Source organism: Clarias gariepinus, chromosome 7, assembly GCF_024256425.1.
Source record: "Clarias gariepinus isolate MV-2021 ecotype Netherlands chromosome 7, CGAR_prim_01v2, whole genome shotgun sequence".
Lineage (NCBI taxonomy): Eukaryota > Metazoa > Chordata > Actinopteri > Siluriformes > Clariidae > Clarias > Clarias gariepinus.
Window position 1 is genome coordinate 11,220,124 of NC_071106.1, and position 26,870 is coordinate 11,246,993.

At 38.7% G+C, this 26,870-nt stretch overlaps 1 protein-coding gene across 1 annotated transcript; it reads left to right on the forward strand.

Moving 5' to 3' along the window:
* Window positions 1-952: 952 nt before the first annotated feature.
* On the forward strand, window positions 953-5,125 carry rnf7 (ring finger protein 7). The gene is made up of 3 exons (XM_053499748.1): window positions 953-1,191; window positions 3,436-3,483; window positions 4,274-5,125. Exons 1-3 carry the CDS (start codon window positions 1,014-1,016, stop codon window positions 4,390-4,392), a joined length of 345 nt encoding a protein of 114 aa, XP_053355723.1. The 5' UTR covers window positions 953-1,013; the 3' UTR covers window positions 4,393-5,125.
* Window positions 5,126-26,870: the final 21,745 nt, after the last annotated feature.

Below are 26,870 nucleotides of genomic sequence, written 5' to 3' on the forward strand. Positions count from 1 at the left end.
TTTAATATACAGTATTTACTTTAAGCTTAAAAAATTCTATTAGCAGAAATGATGCTTCTTTCAAGAAATAACCATCTTAAAAAGATAGTGTTTTATATTTTGTTAGTTAAATGGAATAAGTCAGCAAAATTATATGAAAATAGGCTTATAATGTTTGGTTAAATAAAAAGAAGACAGTTGGATTTGCCTATATTCAATATATTTTTACTTGTTATATGTTTCAATATAAAAAAAATTAGTTAATAAAGTGTTACTGCGCTCTATGCACAAGCAATAGATTGTAGCAATTAAACTGTTCTAGTTAAAAGAGCAGTTTAACTAATGTTTTAATCTAAAAATAAATTTACACAAGTTCTCTATCATATTTAAAAAAGTCTAAGTAAGTGCTGTTATTTCAAGTTAGTTTTCTTCTACTTTTACTTAAAAATTTTAGTATGTACTACATAGTTTTAATTTATGAACAGCAAACATACTTTTCAGTTCAGGCAATGCTCACATGTGATTTAACCATGCGTCGTGTTGCTGCACAGTTCGACCAAAGTCTGGCAAGAACTCCATCAGCGTGCCATGGATGACCCGTCCCTCATGTCGAGGATCATTAGCAATATTTGGCATATGATGATACTTGGGTGTACGGGCACGACCCTGAAACGAATCAACGTATAAAATAAAAATAACATCTTTTTGTGTCATGTATGAAATATTGTGCAGAAAGTACAGAGAAGATTAAACAGCTACATAAAAAATGATCGTAGGAACAATTTCTGTATTCTAGAAACTGGTAGCCGATGTTCAGATTAAAGTCTATTTAGAATACCAAGAGAGATAGACATGCCTAATGAACCTCATATAGAAGTAGAGAGAGAGACAGTGCAGAGTTTCGGTCACTAGGGGGCGGTAATGGAACACCTGGATGCGGACCGCCGTTAAACACCAAGAAGAAGAGGAAGGAGAAGAAGACGCAATATAGGCGGCTGATAAGGCGGCCATTTTGTAAATGCTGCTCTCGGGCCATGGCGGAGATGGATGACGGGGATGAGCCGGGATTAGTGCATACTCATAGCGGTTCGTCGTCTTCATCCAAGCCGGGAGGAGATAAAATGTTTTCTCTGAAGAAGTGGAACGCAGTGGCGATGTGGAGCTGGGATGTGGAGTGTGATACCTGCGCCATCTGTAGAGTCCAAGTAATGGGTGAGTGTAGCTAGGGCTAGGGGTTAACCGGCTGGTAAACAGTTTATGGTTTTACAGACAGGTAGTTATATAAATTAGTTATGTAGATTTATTTAGATATGCTTTCGGTTTATGCCGTTGTTTGTCTGTTGTCAGATTAAAGACTGTTAAATGTTTGGACTGTAACCCAGGATCACAATCCTGCATCCTTTCAGCAGATCTAGTTTGTTTTAAAATTTATTTATTTATTTTAATAACAACCCTTGTCGTTATTGATATTATGTGAAATATACAGTACCAGTAAAAATATTGGAAACAAGTGTGGATTTATTTTTCTTCATTCTTGAACATTAGGTTTACATTAGTTGTAAGCAACAACAACAAATAATTGTTATTTTAGGGCTGAAGGTGAGGTCTTTCTGGAATATTCCTTGCAAGAACAGTATTGTGTCACGTGCACTTGCAAATTCCATTAAACACCATCATGAAAACCATGCCTATGATGTCAGTGTGTAAAGGGCCCTCTTGTTTTTCTAAGGATTATTAGGTCCAAGCACTCTTGTTGTTATTATTACTATTGTCTTTGTTTTGTTTTTTACATTTGGTGATGCCTGTGACCAGCTCAGATAATGTTATTTTGATGCTGCTTACTGTCACATCATAGTATGACTTAAAATTTGGAGACGCTCAGCAGTTCGAGCCAGAGTTTCTGTAGATGAGCTCGGGAAGGCACAGGTTCAATTTTCCCACCCCTATCGCGAGCCATTGGATGCAGTGCTGTTCCCAAGCCTGGATAAACTGGAAGGGTTGCGTCAGAAAGGGTGTCCGGAGTAAAATCTGTGTCAAGTCTCGTGCAGATCTGTGGTAAACCCTTGACAGGAGCAGGCAAAATATTAACAGCGACAATTTCCACATTTGCTCAGGGTTGAAATTAGGCAGTGCAGAATAATAATTTTTAAAAAGTCACCTGATGATGCCATTGATTATTTTTTGCATAGTCCTTAAATCGTGGATGTAATTTGCATATTAAAAATATAAAATAATAATAAATTATTCTTATTCAATCCTTATATAAAAGGATGTAACATTTTGTCATGGCACGTTCTACATATTGTTTTAAAAACTTTTTTACTTATTTAGCCATTAAAATTATTGTAATCAATAAGCTAAACATCTGCAAAGTGAATAGTGATTAGTTGACTTGCTTAGCCACAACTCAGGCTTTTTTAAATCCTGTGATGTTAGCTGGAGATCTGTATGACATACGGGATAATCACTAATGTATAACTCGTAAATATAGGTTTTTTAAAATGTATTATTACCTTCCTACTAAAAAAAATACTGCTAAATGCTTTAACAAATCACCAGATAGATAAGGTCACAAAATGTGAATGTTCCAAAAATTACTATTATTTATGTATTTGTTTATTTTCCCTTTCAGTATCTCAAACAATGTGTTTATTGATGTAGCTTGTTTATTGTGTTCCTTGTATTAATGATGGAGAAGACATCCTTTTTGACACGGTGAACTTTTTTTATCCCAGTTCTTTCAAAGGCTCATTATTTTCCAACACACTAATCGGGTCGAAAATCATGGGCGTTAGAAGCTCTTGATCCAACGGGTGGTACACTTTAAACTATCCATACATTTTATTCAATTTTCTTTAGAAATAATAATTATGGCAGAGGACAGAGATAAACGCAGAGGACACGTACTGCTCAGTTAAATGTTAAACTATTGTATTTTTAGTTAATTTGTTTTGTTTAATTGTAACAAAATCAGGGGAAATGTGATATCGAATTGGGATATTTATAAAATATAATTTCAACAATTTTAACCGGATCAGCATTGAGGTATTGTGATGTCATATTGGGTGGTGACTGGTGATTCCCATCCCTAATATTTGGTAGGAAAGGGAATCAATCGATATAACAATACCTAGGTGATGATTTAATTTGCATTATGATTCTTTGAGTACCACAATATGTAAATTTTTTTTAATAAATATATATATAATTAAATATGCAATATATTTTTAATACATGTACTAGATGTGCCAGTCACTTTGTTTGCATGTACTATAATTTAATTGCACACTCCTACAAGCTTTTTTTTTTTAATGTACAGTACCATCTGTCGAATTTTAAGATAAACTATTGATTTCTTTTTCATTTTTATTTTTAAATAATTTAAATAATTTTATTTTTTAATAATTCACCAGGTCAAGTTGTCTCCCAATTTTTTGTTGTTTATTTATGTTACAGATGCATGTTTAAGATGTCAGGCAGAAAACAAGCAGGAGGACTGTGTTGGTAAGGAAATCACTTGCAATCAAATTAAAATGCAGTAAAGTACAGAGTTGCACCATCTCAGACACTTAAATAAGTCCACAGAAAATACATTTAATGTTATCTAAGCATCCCATTTTATCTATTAATTTTTTTTAAGTCCTGAAATCAGCTTCTAGTGCTTTTTTTTTTTTTTTTTTTTTTGGTGTTTTGTGCAAAACAAATCTTGTCACAATGTAATTTTTATATTTAAATTTAATATCTTTACTTTTTTATATTTAAAGAGAAATTTTTGTCAGAATTTGGTGTACATGTTGTCTGCTGCTCTGACTAAACAAACTTCTTCAGTTTCTGAATCTTTTTAACACTTACAGGAGTGCTGTGTATACGGTAGTGGTACCTAAATGTCTATCACCCAACAATATTCTGTTTACCTTAAGCTTGCTTTGAAGATTAGTTTTTGAGACCCTAAATATTAGTTAGAAGCTACAGGGGGTAGAATTTTGTAGTCGATTATTACACTTTCTGTGACTTTCTGACAAGGAAAGTGAGTACTTGGATACTGTAAAAAGAAAATTATCCACTTCTTAATGCTTCTTATCTTGTTTTTCCCCCTCTTTTACATCCCACAGCACACCCTATTGGAAATGTAATACCAATAGCTTAATTGGTTCACCATCAGTGTTCCCTCTCAAAGTGTAATACTCGACTACAAATAAAGAGAATTGTTTTTGGTTAAATTTCTGGGTATATGTATGTATGTGATGTGTTGATTAATGAAATGTCCTTTATTTCATTATTTTTTTCCTCTTAGTTGTTTGGGGAGAGTGCAACCACTCCTTCCACAACTGCTGCATGTCTCTGTGGGTGAAACAAAACAACCGGTGTCCACTCTGCCAACAAGACTGGGTCGTGCAGAGGATTGGCAAGTGACGGCTTCCTTACACATCCATTGTGTTCTTCATCCACTCTGGGCCCCGTCTGGATCAGGCCTGAATCTTCTGCTGCCCAACTCTGCCTGGACTTTACCAGAGCTCCAGCTGACCCTGGCTGCGTGTCCTCTGCCTCTCGGCCCTGCATTAAAACTGGAGCACTATACAGTCTGACTGGAGCGTCTGAATGATGCTGTGAATGTGTCTTTAAAGTATGTTCGAATAAAAAGTAAAGTAGTAAAAAAGCCTAACGAGTCTCCCTTGGAGAGTGAGATAACAATCACACTTTGTTACACTCACAATGTTTTAGCGCCATTTCGTTGTTCTGAATTGAACCCTGACCCTGGAGGTGTGAGGCCACACTTGAAAGCACTGTGTCATCGTGCCAAAATCTAAATCTGGATTAAGATCTTTTTGCTGAACCACTAGAATTAGGCTATGTTGACATTACCAGCCTAAAAATTAATCAATTTGTACTTTTTTTTTTGTGAATACACATTTGATTTTTTCAAATCAGATCAGCAAAATAACATTTTTTTTTCCTTTTTTTTTTTTTTTTTTTTTTTTTTTACATGTGCATGTATTGGTAAGGAACAGTTTTGTTTCATTTTTTTGTGAATTGTTTTCTAAATTCAAAATATAACTATGGTTATTTAGAGTGTATATTTAAAGGAAATGCCAACATGCAGTATTTGCAGAGCTTTAATAACTCAAATAAAACAAAATGCAAATAATTTGTGAACGTATTGTGGTAATGCTTTGGGTAAATAGCATTAAGAAATCAGTTTTGGATGGAAAAGCCCTGACTTGTAATTCTAGCCTTTAATCTTTTTTTTGGCACCAGTTTTCATATTGCTGTTGGGTAAATTTTACATTTTCACATTTATTCAAATTTATTGTAATGTGAACGTAGTCTTAATGGTGTATATTAAAGTCTTTTGGAAGAAAAAAAAATGGCTGTGTTATAAACAACTCTTAGATTTCATGATTTATTATTAAATGTCAGACCCTTGGATAAGCCACGCCCATGAGTCAAGTAGATCCCTTACATATATATACCTGTGTGTATGTGTATATATATATATATATATATATATATATATATATATACCTGTGTGTATGTGTGTGTATATATATATATATATATATATATATATATATATATATATATAATTTTTTACACAAGATGACTCTAAAACCAACAATTGAAGATGGATTAGAACCAGACTTAACTCGGCTCGAGTTTTTACTTAAGAACCGTCAGCACTCTGTCAGTCCCATTGGCCCAGAAGAAGTGTTGCCCTGAATGTCTTACTTTTCAGCGCACCACATTTTCCTCATATCACAAATGAAAGCCACTCTACGTTGCGTATCAAGTTTTCCCTGGTGTGTCTGCTTCTCTATCCGGCACAAAATGTTCTGCATATGGATTTAAAAGCGGAATTGTGTTTTGTTGTGCTGTCAGTCCAGAACCAGCAGAGGGCACTAGTTTGTTTTATTTGAAAGAAGTGAATGGAGCGCAGAGGTGACCGAACTGGATCCAGAAAGTGTGGGTGCAGGCTTTCATTCCAAACCAGCCTGTAGAATTAGTCATTCTTTGCTTTCAATAGACTATCAGGTGTAGCCCGGTTGGAATGAAAGTCTGCACCCGCATGTTTTTTTTCTGGATCCAGTTTGACACACCTGACATCACCTAGGGTCGAACCTTCACCAGTGAACAGATTGTTTTATGAGTAATTAAAACTCTTAAGCATGCTATTTACTAAAAGATGCTTCATGTCAAATTAACCAACATTAAACATGTAATAATTTAAAAACATATTTTACGAACACATCACATCTTGCACAATATTATAAGTTTAGCTGTAGGAAGAGTGAGAAGGGAATAACCTAAAATTATTACATTTGCGTACAAGGTGATCAGTGTAATGGTTAGCACTGTTGTCTCACACCTCCAGGGTCAAGGGTTTGAGGCTCGCCTTGGTTCTGTGTGCGTGGAGTTTGCATGTTCTCCCTGTGCTTGATAGGTTTCCTCTGGGTATTCCGGTTTCCTTCCAAAGTCCAAAGACATGCAGATAAGTCTAACCCGATTCCAAATTGCCGGTAGTGAGTGTATGTATGTGTGATTGTGACATGTGATGGATTCGCACCCTGTCTATGGTGTAGAGCCTGCCTAGTGCTCGAGACCACTGGGATAGACTCCAGCCCCCCGGGGCCCTGTACAGGATAAGCACTATAGGGAATGAGAGAGCGTAACTGAGTGTACAGATGTGTATCACCAGTGTACAGATGGCTTACCAACTCTTTGTCACATCCAGCTTGGGGTTCAAAATGCCCTTGTGCAACTTCAAGCTTGAAGTGTAATTTCAAACTTCAAAGTATAACTGCATTAAACAGTTTAAATTAGAAAGATCAAACAGGCCTTGTTCTTACATCAATAAATCGCCATCTACGTTACCATCAAATATTATGTTCATAATAATCCTCTCATACACTATAAAACACTTTTGTTGCTAAAAGTCTATTCATATAAACATGCTAAAGAATATGAAGATGGAGAAAGAAGCATGTGGTTTTGGACACAATGCAGATATTCGTCCTCCTCCTGCATGCTCTTGGACAACACCTCAACCATGCCGTAACCATGACCCCCCCACCCCACCCCAAGAGTCCAGTGGAAAGCTCAGGTCAAGGCATGCTGCGCGCTCTCACCAAACTTTCCGTGTCTGAGCTCTATTTGGCTGCACCCTTTTACCACACCGTCTGTTATTCTATCCTTAGTGCAAGAGGACATGGACGAATATAGCCTCTGCTGGTCTCATTAGGAAAATAAGGCTCGTCTATTTGCGTTACATGGGAGAGGAAAGGGTGAGGTTCTCACACCAGAGGTCATCAGTTTTCAACCTGGAGTTCTGTGATTAAGTCATCAAATCAAGAGTATATTCATTTATTCATTCATTCATTTATTTAAGCTGTCATTATGAACGATGGTTGGCTGCAACGACTGATGACTTCAATCAGCAATCACTGCTGTAAAGGAATTTCCTTGGACTGTGAAAAAACACTTGTTAGTTATATTAATTAGAAAAAAGAAGACATCAGTTTGCCACGGAGAATGAAGATTGGACTTTGGAGCAATGGAAAATGTGGTCTGATGACCCAATACCAGAGCAAAGGGCTCATAAGGGTATGCTTAGTGCCCTTCGTTCTGGTAGTGTTATGATCTGGGGTTGCTTGAGTTGGTCAAGTCTAGGCTCAGCAACGTTATGTGGCAATAAATGAAGTCAGCTGACGACCTGAATGTACTGATGGACCAGGTTATCACATCCATGGAGTTGTTCTTCCCTGATAGCACAGCCATATTACAGGGCTCAAACTGCTAATGGTGGTCAAATGAAATAAAGTAAGTCTTGAACATGGTGGCGCGGTGGCCAATACTGTCACCTTGCCCCTTCAGGGTCTTTGTGCATGGAGTTTGCAAGTTGTGCTTGGTGGGTTTCCTCCGGGTACTCTGTTTCCTCCCACAGCTCAAAGACATGCAGATTAGGCTTATTGGCGTTCCCAAATTGCCCTTAATGTGTGAATGCACGTGTGAATGTTGACAGGAGGTCCTACCATGGTCCATAAAATCAATAGTAATCATCATCAACCTCCACACCACATTAGTAGTTGGACTACAGAGGTTCCTAGATAAATAGATAGATAGAGGCACTTGATTATTTTTGTATTCTTTTTTTAATCACACCTCCTTTCTGGTGTAAAGGAATGTTTTAAAATGAATTTTAAATAAAATTTCCATTCACTCCGATAAGAGCTTGTGCTGCACTCGAACAGAAAAAATATGTCAGCTGGCTTTCTTTCTGGCACTGTCTTCAGATTTTTTGTTGAAATTCAAGCAGATGATGAACAGATCCAAGCTTGTCTTCTTTAGTTATTAGCAAAGTTTATAGAAACACTGTCTGCTGGAGAACGAAAGTACTAAAAATACAGACTTTTGCTGACACGTTGTGTTAATTGTCTTACAAATAATCATGTCACTTTCACTCCAATGATCCTCTCCATCTGGATCCGACAGGGCTATATGACTTGTATTTAAATTTGAGTAACACGACCCTTTTTCTCTCCCCCTCAGATACTTGGAAGGCTGTTTTATCACATGTAAGTGTTTAGATGGTAAGTTTTATATTATCCAGACATCAATCGGTAGCTCGCCACAGTTTTAGGCTCGTGTTTCCCCTTAGCCACACGGCCAGTGTCCCGTAATCTCATTTAACAAGCTGACATATGGCTGCTAACACGGGTCTAACATGAAACCTTCCACCACCAGATGCCTCATGCTTTCACACACACACACACTCACACACACACACACTCACCGTTAACACATCTAAGCAGTAATAAGCAAACAGATACCTAGCTAACAGAAAACCGTATCAGCACCTTCTGTAAAATGTGCGGCAGGGTTTTTCAAAAGGTCTGGCTGAAAGCAGTGTCCTGAAAATGGGTTAGCTGGCTTCAACAAGGTTATCAGATAACCCTAGGAAATAGAAGCAGGGGTATTCGGGAATGCTGGGTAAAAATGTTCTAAGGGCTTCCCTGATAGCACGGCCATACTCTATTACAGGACTCAAACTGCTAATGGTGGCCAAATGAAATCAAGTTTATCTAGGCTTGAACATGGCAGCATGGTGGCTTTGTGTTTAGCCCTGTTGCTTTGCCCATCCAGGGTCCAGGTTTCCTCCTGACACTCCAGGTTTCCTCCCACATTGGGTTGCTGGATTGTCATTATTGGATGATTAGGATAGCAGCAGGTGGCATAGTGATCGCCTTGCACCTCTAGGTTCCGGGTTCGATTCTCACTTCGATATCTGTGTGCATTAAGTTTGCATGCTCTTTCCGTGCTTGTTGGGTTTCCTCCAGGTTAGTCCGGTTTCTTCCCACAGTCCAAAGACATGCATATTAGACCAATTGGTGTTTCCAAATAGCTCATAGTGTGTGAGCGTATGTGTTCTTGTGTGTGCCCTAAGATGGATTGGCACCATGTCCAGGGTATACCCTGCCTCGTGCCCTAGGGTTAGTCTCATGGGATAGGCTGCAGATACTCTATGACCCTGTTTAAAAAGGTGTAGATGATGAGTTATTGAGTAGAATTCACAGGTTGTCTACTGTGGTGTCTCCTCTCCTGCTCTCCCCTCTTCTGTTCTCTCTCCCCCCCTTCTCTCTTCCCTGTCTCTGTCGAGGTTCACATGTCGTTCCTGAGCTGCCAGTGTTCCAGACTACCTCTGCCCTCCGGACCTGTCTGACCCATCCTGGTGCCCCGCTTCTGGTTGGAGTTCTCGTCACATGGATGCCCCGTATGTCTCTTTGGGATGCGTCTGGTGTCTGGGGATGGGTTTCACTCTACCATAAAGACGGTTCTGGCCTCGACTGTTGTTGGCAGCTGTTTCTCTGAGGACTTGACTTGGCTGCGGTTGCTCGATAGTTCAAGACTGCAATTGTCTCCAATAACTACCTGGACTCCATATTAACATCAACTAACATCAACTGTTATACTAAACTGCCTGCCACCTAACACACTGTATGAATGCAGATAAATTCCTGCTTTCTGTTTCACCCAAATGAGGATGGGTTCCCTGTTGAGTCTGGTTCCTCTCAAGGTTTCTTCCTATTACCATCTCAGGGAGTTTTTTCCTTGCCACTGTGGCCCGCGGCTTGCTCACCAGGGACAATCTGCTCATTTTAAATCATGCACACTCACATTCCATAAAGAAATAAATAATTTTTTTAATTGTGTAAAGCTGCTTTGCGACAATGACAATTGTTAAATGCGCTATAAAATTTAAATTGTATTGAAATTGAACTGTGAAGAGTTAGTGCAAAGGCAAGAAACCAACAGAGAAACCCAAACATTTCAACTAATTTTTGCATGCTGTAGAGCTTGGTTTAACGTCGCTATCCAGAATAGCAAGCATGCACCCTCTAATACATAAGGATGAGGTAACATCACTATGTATTAAGTTGTTATTAGAAGTTTGTGTGTGCATGTAAAGGATAAGCAGTGTAATCGTGTTCACAGGGTTTAGAGAAGCCACATTAATGGAAACCTAAGACTCAGTTTCAGAGCCTCTGAGCGGTGAGGGGAATACACAGGGAGACATCTGTGGCTCACGTGATGACAGTTAAACTCCCACCAAGATGTCTCAGGACATTTTATTTCCAGACGTGTGTGTATGTGTGTGTGCAGCTCCTTGTGAAGTCTTTGGTAAACACTCTCACATGCACACACATTTATGGTGTGTAAAGAGTGAAACATGCACTTAGTCAGCAACACGCTTGCTAACGCCTCAGAAATCTTTGAACACACACACACACACACACACACACCCATGCTTGTAGAAACAGGAGCAGTTGCTATGTGGGATCAAAGTGACAGTGTGGGTAATTTAGGAGTCGTGTTTGTGACATGATCTCACCTTCACTCTGGGAGAAGACACGGAGTACCCAAAGGAAACCCATTAAGCACAGGGAGAACATGCAAACTCCATGCACACAGACCCCAAGGTGGGAATCGAACCCTGAACCCTGAACCCTGGAGGTGCGAGGCCACAGTGCCACCTGATGTTGGTTCTTTTCTCCTCTAATCCACCAAAGTATTTACATACACTCTAAGTATATTTGTACTAAGGGTTTAATGCAATGCCACTAATCTGTATCGTTTTATGTGCTTAGTCCTCAAAGTCTGTATTCAGACTTATAAGGGATATACATGTACATGTAAAAAATTCCAGCAGGTTATCTATAAATACTGGCACTGACAGTTTCTCAACCTCAACTGCATCACTCCAGTTCATAATTCTTCCGAATTATTTGAGATTTAAGTAAAAAGACTGTACTTACAAATTTAATAGATTATTTCCTGTGATTTTTTGGATGGTGTACAGTGACACCTCGGATTGCGAGTAACGCGGTTTGCGAGTGTTCCGCAAGACGGGCAAAGATTTTTAAATAAATTTTGACTTGAAAATGAGCAATTCAATTTTATTTGTATAATGCTTTTAACAATTGACATTTTCGCAAAGCAGCTTTACACAATCAAAAAATTATTTAAGTCTGTATGATGTAATTGTGTAAGAATCAAAATGATAAGACTAAGCAAGTCTTGGTTTACGAGTACCGAGTATCATGTATCACGCATGCGCTTTTGGTTTTGAAGCCGAGCGTCACGTGATCACAACTGAGCCAACGTTTTTTTCTCTCTCTTGCGTTGCAGAATTGTGCGTAATTGTCTTCCCTGCTGGGTCTTAGTACGCCTCTTTCACTGGTATAATTAACATCTGTACACGTGTGTACTGTTTACTATAATATTGTGATCACGTGTATGTGCGTAAAACATATTTTATTTTCTGTTTGTAAGCGTGTGTGTACAGCATGCGTGTACTGTTTCTTATAACTCACTTGTGTGCGTTTAAAGCAAAAGAAAGTCTCATTAAAGATCCATTTTCTCCCTCTCTGTTGTTGTGTCTCTGCTCTGCACAGTAACACTGCTCTGTCGCGATTCTTTTTGAGGTAAAGTCCAGGTTAATTTGTTTGTCTGTTTTACTTTACAGCAGCGATTTCATTAGTATCTGATCACGTGAGTGTCATTAGCGAGGTTACTTGATAATTTTTCCGACAAAACTGTCTTTCCGGTAATGCGTGTGTGTGTATGAAATTCAAATAAGAGAGGAGAAAGGTTTACTGTGTAAGATGAGAAGGGGAAGGCTGATTCCTCCTCTTACTTTACACAAACACACACACACGTGCACATAAACGGAAACACTTATCTGTCAGGATTTTTTTTCACTTTTTTAAAAGGTAAAGTGCAGGTTAATTTGTGTTATTTTAACTTTATATTTTGTATAAATTTTTTATGTATTTTTTGGACAAATAATTTGAGTTTCAATTATTTCTTATGGAAAAATTTGCTTTGATTTATAAGTGTTTTGGAATACGAGCCAACTTCCGGAACGCATTATGCTCGTAATCCAAGGTTCCACTGTAGTTTATTCTAATGTAAACAACCAAGTTGTATAGTTGTCCAATGCGACCCTGATCAGGCAGTTACTAAGGATATATGAATGAAAGCTTAAAGTGCATGAGATTATGATATGAACAACAGTGCCTACATGGATCTATTCTCTCTCATTCTTTTCTCAGAGCAGGATATCTCTGAATAAAGTGCCAGTTAGGCATGCACACACTTACACACACACACTACAGGCTGTTTGGATCTTATTATTTAGTCTAATCTGCATGTCCTTGGACTGTGGGAGGAAACCAGAACACCTGGAAGAAACCCACCAAGCACATGGAAAATGTTCAAACTCCACACACAGACCCAAAGGCAAGACTAGAACCCCCAACCCTGGGGTTTGAGGCCACAGCACTAACCCCGTTCACCATCCTGTAAAACTTACACTTATTGACCGGTTAGGAATGTGGATGTGGTTGTTGTTCACAACCCGGTTGTTCAGCAGAACTACGATTTATGTGTGTGTGTTCAGTAAAAAAAAAAGAGAGAAAGAGAGGGTCTGAGTCAGTAGCTATGTTTACAAGCCCGGTTGTCATGACCCTGCTCGGCCATGCTCATCAGTTTACACTGGCACTGAGGCTTGCGTTTATTTGTACTTTCAGTTTTGTCATGCTCATTGTTGAAATTCTTGACATTTCCACATGTAAGTGAGTTCCATATCCGAGTCCAAAAACAACACCATTCACCATACTCGTGAATTTCTCTCTGTCTCAATCTTCCATTCCAACTCTCTTGCTTTGTTATCTAACATCAAAAGGGACTTTTTAACAGATTCGGTTTCCATGGCAACTGGCTTGATCCCTGCATCCTCAATCTTTTTTCCCCCGTTTTATAGTGTTATTATTAATGTTAATGGTAATTAATGTTATTTATGCTAATATTAGTGTCTAGAAGGAATTAAAGCATAAATGCCAGTTATTTTCTGACATTTTCTATAATATCTGAATAAATCTTCTCTCTCTCGCTCGCTCTCGCTCACTTTCATCTCATCTATTATATATTACAAGAAGTCAGTTTCTTTCCATTTGGAGCTACTTCGACGGCAGCTAAGCGATTAACAGAACATTTGTTATGTCAGTTTTTACAAGGTAAAAGATCTCTGAGCTCTTTTGCCAAGGACAGACAAATGGGAAAACTTGGAGGCGACTCCGCACACAAATTATACAGCATAAACCAAAATCCCTAACACTGAGATAGTATTACATGTGCAAATGTACTTAAACAAACTGTAATTCCCAGCTTATGTGGTCTTGAGGCTTGGCTGAAGATTTCTTGTTTTGTGTATGTGTGTGTGTGAGTGTGTGTGTGTGTGTGAGCATGTACGAGTGAATAACTTTGTTAGGAAATGCAGGCAGGCAGATGGAAGTTTGTAAATGTATTCGAGTAATAACATTACGTAAAAAATTAGACACAAAACTTCAAAGAAGTTTAGAAAATGAACCACTGTGTAATCCGGCGTGTCCAGTCAAGCCTCTTATTGTCACGTGCATCTCATTTTCACCCATAACAGATGGTAGTACAATGTGTCAGGTGTGGAAAAGAGTGTATCAAGTTATAATCTAATCACAGAGCACTTATTACATTCTTGTTCAGTGGTGTCATTTGATTGGCAGCTGGCATGATGTGGAGGACGGAACTGGAGGTGTGCCAAACCCCAATAGCAGTACCACCTTTGCCTATAGATTATTTTGCTTAACATTGGATTTAGGGCTGAAAATGATTATGATGAGACGCAGCGATGGGGCTTGAGGGTAAACGTAACCCACCAGGACAAGGACTTTGCTTGCAGGTCTTTTGGCAGATACATTTACACAAATACACAGACAAAGATCAGGGCTAACTTCACTCTGTCTCTGCATACTAATATGGAATTGATGGTTTAATGCTTTTGGATCACTCACTTACTCATGATCTATACCACTTTATCCTGTATACGGGTATTGCGGGGGGGATGCTGATTCGGGGGTGGAGACTATCCCAGGACACTTTGGGGTACACCCTGGACAGGGTGCCAATCCATTTCAGGGCACACCAACACTCACACACTCATTCACAAACTGCAGGCAATTTGGGAACGCCAATCAGCCTACTCTGCAGTTTTTTGGAAAAAAAACCCCCGAGGAAACACACCAAGCTCAGGGAGAACATGTAAACTTCACACACACACACCCCAAGGCTGGAATCAAAGTCGAAACCTGGTGGTGCAAGGTGACAGTGCTAACCACTAAGCCACCATGACGTGCCTTTAGATCATTACAGTATATCAAATCAATGTACTTTTTGTTTCATCGAAAATATTTTGTATATAGTTCTTAATCTTTATTTCTTTGATGGATTGTTCTTGGTTTTTGGTGTTTGCATTCTCAGGAGACAAAAAAAAAAGAAGTTGTGATTTTGAGAAACCAGTGGGACCTTAAAACCATGGCCTTTCTGCAAGTCCAAATGTGATGGATTCCTAAAATAAAACCTGTTAAAAAGAAGTATATCGTTCTTTAACTTTATTTCTTACATGGCTTAGTCCTGGTTTTTGATGGCACTTGTTTGGCTTTCTAAATCACCAGCTTAAAATTCACATTTAAACATGAATAAAAAAAAAGATGTCTATAATGATATCATCTTTTTTGGCTTTCTAACCTTTGAAGGATGTGGAATAAAACGACTTACGTGATGAAATTTGGAACATTTTACGCGTTATTTGCAATACGGTTAAATGTGGGAGCCGCATTCGTAACGTGGGAGTGTTTACTTTGGTCAGGTTCAAAAGCAATGAGTCTCCTAACTACTGAGGCTGGAAGTAATGCAAGATTAATGCTGAGAAACAGGGGCAAAACCTACAGTCTTGTATAGAAAATGTCCAAAAACAGAAAAGACACTTGTATTCATACAGTAAAGTATGAAAATCTGAATTTTGATGTAAACAAAAAAAATTAAAACAAACAAACAATGTAGAGCAAGAAATATTCAGTTATTGCAACAAGATGTTTACAGATGTTCCTTATCACAGGTAACAAAAAGTGTTTCGTAAAAACAGTAGTAAAAAAAAATAAAATTTCAAATGTTTTTATGTCCCTTGTGATTACAAATATTTCTATTTTAATTACCTGCCACCGTTTGCCTTCTAACTGCCTCTGAGCACTTTTTGGCTCCTAAATTTTTTTTCCTGGCAGATGTGTTATAACCAGATGTCATACATGGCTTTTCCTTAAATCAGGTCTGGACAGGTCTAGAGGGTCATGGCAAAACTTAGTTTGTTTGTTTGGATATTTCAAGTTATTATTATTATTTTATTCATTTTTAAGTTTCCTTTATTCAGCCGCCAAGATGCAAAACTTAACTACAACATCCAATATACATCAAAAGACATCTTAATGTGATCTTAGCTTATTCTAACCTTAGTCCAGTTAACCTCCAGTTAAAACCCCTCATGCCTCCTTCAAAATAGAAAAATTTTACTCTTCAAGGATTTAAAATATAAGTCCAAAAAAATCCATGTTTTTTTTTTTGCGATATTATATTTATTTAAATATATATTTTTAAATAAATAAACCACCCCACCCCTTTTTTTTCCTCAAAAAACACATTTTCTGACATCTCATTGCAGTGTGCAGTCGTATATATTATATAGATTAAATTAAAGAAATAGGAACAAATGTTTTACTGTGACAGGCTGCAAAGTGCCTAAAGATACAGTTTAAAAATTGGCAGTTTATATAACACCCGCAGCAGCGACCTCATTTCCCCTCTTGTCTGTTCCAACCACTCAGCATTCAGCATCCGCAGTATACTAATCACCTGCCTGATCATCTGTCACATCTGCACCTGTTTCTTACTGGTTCAAGCCTTAAGTTTGATGTTTTTTTTTTTTTGTTTCTCTGAAATATGATTGCAGATTTCCTGATTTGCATTCTCAAGAGCCAGATACAATTTTTCTTGCACTGACAAACTCCCCAAAAAAATAAATAGATAGCTGGCATAGATTGAAAAAGAAAAGAATGAAAAAAATTGTTTTTTGATCTCAATGGGAAACTTTGACCAGCATTGAAACATCAGGAAAAAAATTAAAAAGTGAGATGTGATCTTGAGAAACCAATAGAAAAAAAATCTGCATGGTTTTTCTTCAAGTCCAAATTTGATGGATTGCTAAAAAGTACCCTGTTAAAAGGGAAACACACTGTACCCCCTGTATACATACCTGGCCATACTGTACTATTCAGTTCCACTAGGGACTAAGAATTTTATTCTCCATATACAAAAGCATAAAAATGAACTTCAAAATCAAAAGTGACCTTTAGCTACCACACAGGTCTGGCTGTCATTTCTAAAGCAATTTTTAGCTGATCTCTCACTTTCTTTCTCTCTCTCTCTCTGCCATGTGGATTTTCAGTTTACTGGAGTCTGTCTATTCCGACAGGACAGAATGGGTTATGTCTCTCCTTTATTCGAGCTTAATGAGGCCTGAAGGTCTCAAACTGCTCTCACCTGTTGCCTCTGGCAGTCTCCGGCCCGACAATTAGTGCTCGCTGGCCACAATACACGCTTTGTTTCTCTCCTCACTACTTTCTCCTGTTCCCTCTTGTTCCATCACTCTCACTTACTCCTTTTCTCTCAATGCCACTTTTGTTTCCTTTTCTGCCACGTTACCTTTTTCATTCTCATTGCCTCACTTATTTTTGGTCAATCTTTTGGTTTATAGAGCCCTCAGCATCGTAACAGTAAAACAATTTACATTAACCTGACTTTTCACCTGGTTAAACCTATACAGTGAGGTCAATAAGTATTTGATCAGCCTGTGATTTTGCAAGTTCTCTTATTTAGAAATCATGGAGGGGTCTACAATTTTCAGCATAGGTGCATTTCCACTGAGAGAGACAGAATCTAAAAAGAAAAATGCGGAAATCACATTGTATGATTTTTTAACAATTTATTTGTGAATTACTGTGCCAAATAAGTATTTGATCACTTGCTTATCAGCCGGATTTCTGACCCTCAAAGACCTGTTAGTTTGCTTTTAAATAGTCCAGCTACACTCTGCTCATGATTTTAAATTAGTAGCACCTGTTTGAGGTCGTTAGCTGTCATAAAGACACCTGTGCACCCCACAATCAGCCATAGTCTAAGACTCCGTCCACACGAAGCCGGTGCGTTCCCCATCCGATAATTTTTTTTCGTGAACACGGCGTCGTCTCAAGAAATATCTGCGTACACACGAAACCACTGAAAACAATGTAGTATATATGCCAGACCAGTATGGGGCGCTGTAATTCTGCCATAGAGATACACTATACACGGAGAAGAAGACTTAGAAGCAATAGATTTAGCTGTAATAAAGCTAGCAGGCTTTGTAGCAACACGAACACAATCATGTAGTCCGCCATTATTGTTGTTGCTGTTACGTGTGACGCAGCCGACACGTGATGTGATGACATCATCGTTTCACAAAATATACGGATTGGCCGTACACACGAAGACGCAAGGGTGTCGTTTTCAGATTTGTCCACTTTGAGACCCGGTTTAAAAAAACTGCGGTTTCAGTCTCCTAAAACGCCGGATCCGTGTGGACGAAACGCCAATACGATAAAAAATGTATACATATACAGCGAACCGCGTCTCCGTGTGGACAGGCCCTACTGTAAGTAGCAACATGGGCAAACCCAAAGAGCTGTCAAAAGACACAAGAGGCAAAATTGTAGACCTTCAAAAAGCTGGAAAGGGCTACGGGGCAATTGCCAAGCAGCTTGGTGAAAAAAGAACAACTGTTGGAGCAATTGTCAGAAAATGGAAGAGGCTAATGATGACTGTTAATGTCCCTCGGACTGGGGACCCACGGAAGATCTCTCCTCGTGGGGTATCAATGATGCTAAGAATGGTGAAGAATCAGCCCAGAACTACACGGGAGGAGCGGGTCAATGCCGTGAAGAGAGCTGGGACCATTGTTTCCAAGGCTAATATCAGTAATACACTAAGACCTCGTGGTTTAAAATCTTGCATTGCACAGAAGGTTTCCCTGCTTAAGTCAGCCCATATCCAGGCCTGTCTGAAGTTTGCCAGGGACCATCTGGATGATACAGAGTCATGGGGAAAAGTCCTGTCGTCAGATAAGACCAAAGTAGAACTTTTTGGTCTTAACTCCATTCGCCGTGTTTGAAGGAAGAAGAATGATCAGTATCATCCTAATAATACCATACCTACAGTGAAGCATGGGGCTGGAAGCATCATGCTCTGGGGGTGTTTTTCAGCACAGGGGACAGGATGACTGCACTGTATTAAGGAGAGGATGAACAGGGCCATGTATTGTGACATATTGGGCAAAAACCTCCTTCCTTCAGTCAGAGCATTAAACATGGGTCATGGCTGGGTCTTCCAACATGACAATGACCCAAAGCACACAGCCAGGAAAACCAAGGAGTGGCTCTGTAAAAAGCATATTAAAGTTCTGGAGTGGTCTAGCCAGTCTCCAGACCTAAATCCAATAGAAAATCTTTGAAGGGAGCTGAAGCTCCGTGTTGCTCAGCAACAGCCCCGAAACCTGACAGATCTAGAGAAGATCTGTATGTAGGAGTGGGCCAATATCCCTCCTGCAGTGTGTGCAAACCTGGTGAAGAACTACAGGAACCGTTTGACTTCTGTAATTGTTAATAAAGGCTTCTGTATAAAATATTAAACATTTTTAACTCAAGTGATCAAATACTTATTTAACACAGTAATTCACAAATAAATTGTTACAAAATCATACAATGTGATTTCTGCATTTTTCTTTTTAGATTCTGTCTCTCACAGCGGAAATGCATCGATGCTGAAAATTGTAGACCCCTCCATGATTTTTAATTAAGAGAACCTGCAAAATCACAGGGTGATCAAATACTTATTGACCTCACTGTATATCATTACACCAATGGTGACTATACTGTTTAAGCATCCTCTTTAATGCTCATGTGACATAGTGACATTGGTAGTAATAATGAAGCTTCATAGCTCCAGGGTCTCCAGTTTGATCCTGAGCTTGAGTTACTGTCTCTGTGGAGTTTCCCACGATTTCCTTAGTGGGTTTTTACCAGGTTTTCCTCCAACCCCCAACCCACCCCCTGTGAAAGGTGAATAGGTGGTAGTAAATTGCTCCTAGCGGTAAATATGTATGTGTGTGTGTGGATGGCGATGGACTGGTGCATATTCCCATCTCACTTCCAGTATTCCAGGGACAGGGTCCAGCGACCTCTAACCAGGACAAAGTGGTTCCTAAAGATGAATGAATACAAACTTAAATAATTCATTTGATTGTGTAAAGCTGCTTTGCGACAATGTCAATTGTTAAAAGTGCTATACAAATAAATTTGAATTTGAATCAATGAGCATTAAGTTTGCAAAAAGGGCTAGCCTTGAATTCTTGCTGAATGTATATATAAAGTCAGGTGCTATAGCACACATAACAGTGTGTCCTCAGTACATTTACCAGAGACGGGCACTGGTGTTCAACGATGGCTTAGTGGTTAGCACTGTCGCCTAGCGGGTCCAGGTTCGATTCCCACCTCAGGGTCTGTGTGCCTGGTGTTTGCATGTTCTCCATGTGCTTAGTGAGTTTCCATCAGGGAATCTGGTTTCCTTCCACATTCCAAAGACGTACAGATTAGGTCAATTGACGTTCCCAAATTGCCCATAGTGTGTGAATGTTGGCTGGAGGTCCTACTACAGTCATAAAATGGCAATAAATACCATGGTAATCACCTTTGGCCTCCACAGTCCCTAGTTAGGCTATAAAGGTTCCTAGACAGGCCAAGTGTTGTTCCTTGTGTGAACCATTTTTTTAGGCCAATTTCACATTAGCAGGTTTAAAGGGTATCAACTTAACCATCTATCCAATATTTTTGCTGTTTATCCTTAGTGGGGTTGCAGGGGAACGGAGCATATCTCAGGAATCTTTGGGTACAGGGCAGGATACACCGTATATGGGGTGGCAACCAATCACAGGACATAGGCACACACACACACACACACATGAAGCATACGCTCATGCATACACCTTAGGCACTTTTGAAATATGTCTTTGGACTGTGGGAAGAAACCAGGTTTACCCGGAGGAAACCCAACAAAGCATGGGGAGAACTGTGTCATCTGGTTTAAAAATAATTAAATACCAAAATGCATTTAAATTTGTGTGAATAATTGCATACAGAGAAGGAAATACTCCCTTCTTTAAAAAAAACTGGTTGTTTGGGCTCTTTTCATGCTCTGTACTGTTGTCTTTATGAAGGGAAAGTGAAAAAGGCAATTCAGTGCAGATTCCAGAAGACAGACTGTTCTTTCAAGACTAGATATACAACAGACAGCCTTTAATAAGAGGCACTTTACTAAATGAATAAGCGCACTAATATAATGATGGAGAGAAAAAAAACCTGGCATTACAACAATGTATTATCTGAGAGGTATGACTATTACGATTTAGGATGGCGCCATCACCTTCAAGTCCTCAATCCAAGGTGCATTTGAATTGAGAGTTGGTTTTTTTTTAAAGAAAAGCAGAATTCCACCTTCTCTTTCTCTACAATTTCAATTTTTCATATGTTTTTTATAATATTTAATTTCTGAAAGTAAAAAAATTCAGCTTACTTAGTATTCTAACTATGGATTTTGCAGCCGGGGGATGGATGTGTTACAAACGACAGATCTGTGCATCTCCCAGCTCTCTCACATCATCCCGCCGCTGGGACCTCACCATCAGAGTGATGAATCTGAAAATAAAAATACGGCCTAAGTAAAAAAAAAGTGCTCTCAGTGGAGCGTATATTTTTAAACTGTCCTTTCTTTAAAATATCTATTTGATGTTTTTGCATTCTGCAAAACAAGCCTCAGGTTCTACCGTGGTGTTTCTGAATGCACAAATAAAAAGCATGGAACATCTGCATCTTTTATTTATTTATCTCATCTTTCCTAGCTGAGGAGAAATTATTCATGAAGTAGCACGCACAGTCCACAGCTCAATCTGACTCCCAAACTTTCCGCAAAGCCACAAAACAGCAGCACACTTCTCCTTCCTTTAACTAATGCAGCCCAAACGTGCACTTCCCCTTCTGGCCTTCGTGCTCCCGTTGATAGAGAACTTGTTTATGAGTTCACCAAGTCTGTACCCCTAGGAACTGTGTTTCCCAGCATGACCTGTGCCAGTCTGAACCCTGATTGGTTGACGGAGTCCCTAGACTAAGGAAGCAGATGAGAGCGAGGCTGTAAATCACACGCTCCAGGCAAGACGCCCAGATAGTGAGTAGCGCGAGAGGCCTTACAGCACAGTAAAACTCATCCCTGGGAACCAGAGCCATAACTCAGCACTCATTTAGCTTGAACTTTTTACTCACAGCAGCAGGAGCATTTTTCTCAAATTTTATTTTGTTACACTACACTACTTGGGCAGAGATCCATTCTGAAAGTGATGAGATTTACAAGACAGAGTTTGTAACTGCGAGCCAAAGAGATTAAAAAATATATTTTATATTTCTGTGAATTAACCGTTTAAAAAAAAGGAAACAAGAATAACACTTTTTTATTTCTATTTGCACAGAGAAATATGAATCTTCATTTCTGTAGTCATCGTGCAATAATCTAAATGTAGGCATGGAGAGAAAATACTCTCGAGACTCTTCCGAAGCATTCTTTCCCGTGGTGCTGTAGTAATTTAGTAATTAGACGTTGGGCTACACATGCTGTAATTTTGAGGTTGCCACTTTGTCACAGAGTATACAGTCTCACGAGGTTATGGGGTCATGATCCTGAATCGTCTGGTGTGTGTTGGTGATTTAAAAAAAATATAATTTTTTTTAATTTTATTTTTAAAAAATATGATTATTATGTATTATGAAAAATCTACTTAATATATATTAATATATAATATATTAATATTAATCCAATAATGTGAAATGGTAACATCTCTGAATCTTAAAACCTCAGGATTGTGCAACAACATGCAACAACAAAGACCACACTTGATGAATGGAAATTATTTATTATTATAATAAAAAAACTTACAAATTGGTGGTTTTGTGGTAAAACATAAAGTTCAGTCGAGACATAAATATTGTACATTGCCAGCAGATTCCATCCTGATAACTCTTTCTGTCTGTCAGTTCACACAATACAACAATCCATTGTAAGTTTGTTCCTGATTCACAATAAGTAAACCTGACTTTGACCTGATGCTATATAAAGATGCTATAGTAATGACTTGTAACTAATAATACACTGAAAATTGTAATATGTTTATTCTTTCAATCTCAATTTAATAAAGAAGCAGAAAACATTATGGGTTCCAATAATACTGTGGACTTGGTAAACTTTGTGGGACTAGATTGGTGGTATAATATAAGGATAGAAGTCTAAAGTAATGTAAAGTACATGCTTTTTGACACTGCTCTTCAACCATACAGTGATGTGGACATGTTTCAACAAGTATCCTCATCCTGTCTGAGTAACACAGACAACATCTCAGTCTGCCGCTCCTTTTATTTACCCTTTTTGCAGTAATGTACGCTTTAGCTTTCCCATTCTGAAGTAGCTTGACTGGCATGACCATTACGAACTACAGCATCGTCATAAATATGTATGCATTTATGTGAATATGTTTGTTTGTATATAAACCTGAATAGTAAAAATTTATGCACACACACACACATTTTATTCATTCTCTCCATCCAAACACCTTCCACTGATGTACTGAAAGTAATATGCAAATAATCCATGAAGAGTTTGCATGGTCAGACAGGATGCAGACAAACCCTATAAAAAAAAAAATATCCCAGTGTTTTATTCTTCTTATACCAGTGTAAGGATCTATTCAATGACAGAAGCTTCAAAGCACTTTTGTAAGTCGCTCTGAATAGTAGCGTCTCGCAAATGCCTAAATGTAAATGTACCACAGGACTTTGTTATTGGTATTTAATTAAACAGTGACACTTTCCACTTTTATTCATTTATGGTTACATTAAATTCTGTGGAACATTCATGAGACTAGTTAGTTCTTGTCATCATGTTCTATTTAAATTTAACTTTATATTTTATTTAATTTTTTGTTATTTACACTGAAAATTCTATCTTTAGTTGAACTTTATACTTAACTGTTTTTTTTATTCTTTTCTATTCTATTCTCGGTCACTCAGCATCATCTATATCGCTTTATCCTGTATACAGGATCATGAGATCATGGAGCATACACACACACACATGCTCATTCACACACTACGAGCAATTTGGGGCTGCCAATTCGCCTAACCTGCATGTCTTTGGACTGTGGGAGGAAACCGGAGTACCAGGAGGAAACCGACCAAGCATGGGGAGAACATGCAAACTCCATGCACACAGACCCTGCAGTGGGAATCAAACCCAGACCCTGGATGTGCAAGGCGACAGTGCTAACCACTGAGGCACCTTGCCGCTTCTATTCTATTTTGTCTTTTCATTTAAGTTCAAGAACAGTCATATTTCACTGCATATTATACCTTATGGATGTGTACGGGACAAATAAACTTTGAATTTAACTACAAACTACAAACCTTAAATCTTATATATTATTAATACCCTCATCGATCTCTTTCTCTTTTTCCATTTAAAGTACTAATTCCTTCATGGCAAAAAAAGTGATTGACATTTACAAAGCACGGACCTTACATAAATATTGAACATATACAGTACACTACCACTCAAAAGTTTGGGATCACTTTCTGACCCCATGGTCGTTCCTGATTTTTATTTCTTTTACATTGTAACACAATGCTGAAGGGGTTCAAAATATGCAATAATAATAATAATAACTTAGAACAGTTGATATTGAGATGTGTCTGCTACTTATTTACTGTAAAGCCTTCATAACGACTCTAATGCGAGGTGCTGTTAACTGGTGATTTCTGAGGCTGGTGACTCTAAATGAACTTCATCTCAGCAGCAGAGGTGGGTTTTGTTCTTCCTTTTCTGGGATGGCCTTCATAAGAGATAGGTTCATTATGGTGCTTGATGGGTTTTGCAAATGCATTTGACACAATACTGTTCTTGCAAGAACTATTCCAGAAAGACTGACCTCCGAGTCTTAAAATAACTGACTTTTAACTGATATAAAAAGATATAAAGATATAAAACACACATACAAAATTATATAAAAAAAATTATTATTCGTACAACATTTATTTCTCTGTATGAGAGATTACTTCAGTCTTTTTTTGAAATACAATGTGTGTGTGTGTGTGTGTTGTAGAACAGCTCACTACGTCACTTTCTTTGTTTTCCCCCTGCGATCCTTTGATTTCGATCTTTTCCGCTCTTCCTCACTATAATCTTTACACATTACTTTGAACCCCACTTCCTGTTGTCACTTTTCATTATGAAGGTCTACACAGGTTCCTGTAAAACACGCTCTGATATGGGGTCAAGTGGGGGCTTTTTTTCACACAGGGCCTTTCTTTTTTTTTTTTTTTTATCAATCCGCTATCTCTTCCATCTGCTTCCTGAAGACAGCATGAGGGCTCTTTCCAGCCCTCCTCCGCACTCCTCCTCTCTTTGTGCTTTCTGTTTGTCAGGAGGTGAGTGTGGTTATGAATGAAGAAAGACGACGACGGCAGGTCTGTCATGGCTGCGATTTGCACGTTTGAACTCTTTCCTGCGCACGCGGCAGAGCATAAGCAAAGCATAAGGACGGTCTGTTCTTTTCAGGACCGGGGAGTAATCACTAGCAGATTTTACAACAGCACACAGTCACTTATCAGAAGGCGTCACCATTGGGGTTTGGGCCGAATAAAGGAGACATTTGTATTTAAGTTTCATTGGATGGATCTGTTTTAGAAAGGCATGTTTTTTTTTTCTTAAAGGGATGTGGGCACTCTCTTACTCTCTCTCTCTCTCTCTCTCTCTTGCTCTCTTATAATGTGTGCTTTTGCCCCATTTGATGAGGATGATGGTCCAATGGTGAGGAATTACAGCCTGCTTGTTGCACATGGTGGTATTAATATACCAAGCGCACGCATTAGTTACATGAAAAGAACTCTTGGCTCGAGCATGTCCAGCATAATAGTAGGTGTGTGAGAGGCTAAAAATGTCGAATGTGAGAATGTTTACTATGACGGCGTGTCAGCCAAATGTTTTGCGTGCGGACCGGTGCATGCCATTTTGCCTTCGGATTTTGGTTTGGTTCTGTTTACGTACACTGCGCGTGAACCCTGAGAGGCCGCTCCGAACGGACCAATAGACTGCTAAATAAATAACAAACACAGAAACCCTTAAGGTCAGATCAGAATCACCATTCTACATGCTAGATTTCACATTCTTGGCTCGCAAACAAGCCGTTTCTGTTAAAATGTATAAAGCCTTTTTCAGTTTTTCTCGAGCCTGGTTTGGCACTGCCAGCTCCGAAACCACACTGGAGGTCTCTCTGATGAAATTAGTTATTTATCAGGGTTTTCTTTCATACATGGCGTCAGTGGTAATAGCGTTCACTAAAACAAATACAGCATTGAGATATAATACTTTTTGTTTATAAATTCCCTTACCTCCTGCAGTCTAACCCAGCTTATGTTCGTCAAATTAGCATGTTGATAAATGCTCAGTCTACACATTTACAGACAGTGAATACAACATTTGATTGAAAGGAAAAAAAAACAGCATTTTGAAAAGCCCCACCGGAGGACCCTTGATTGCAGTGGCTAGGTTTGCAAAGCATGGGTTTCTTTTTACAGCGGTTTTGGCGCAGAAGGCCATTTGGTCAAGCGACGGGACAGGCCATGAGGGGGTCGGGTGAAAACTTGGAGCAGCTTGTGGGACAATTACAAAAGAAACAACCCATGGATCTCTTATATTTCTCCCTGAATCCAGCTCGCCTGTCGGTTCCTGTGCCGATTGGCCGGTCCTGAATGCCTGCTTTGTGTCCCCACACCTCACATAATGAAGTACTTTATGATGCTGCACAGCGGAGGTGTTCATGCTCAGGAATCAACATGGGAGCAACTAATTAAAGCCTATCGCTAAAATTGTGCTTATTCTTGGATAAGGGGCAAGCGATGCCGTGCACATTGTGATTTGAGGTTCTAACCCGAATTGCCAGGTTCTTGTTCCCCAGAATCCTGGACTGTGTCACGTCTTTTTCTCCATGCACAGTTTCGATCTGCATTGCTCAACGTAGCCTGAGATTGAAGAAATCATGTGCTGTGTAACGTGTACCCTTTAATCTTTTATATTAGATTTGATGAAATTCAAATTGAAAAAGTAGAAAAAAAGTCATATTTAACAAATTGTCCAGCAAAAGGCGTTCCTGTTTCCCGGCAGCTTATCTCACTTGTCTCTGTTATCTAATTCAGTCATATAACAATACAGACAAACCTAAATTACCCTGGTAAGCTGTAACTTCTTTACAGTAGTTTAAAAAAATAAAATAAAATAAATAAATA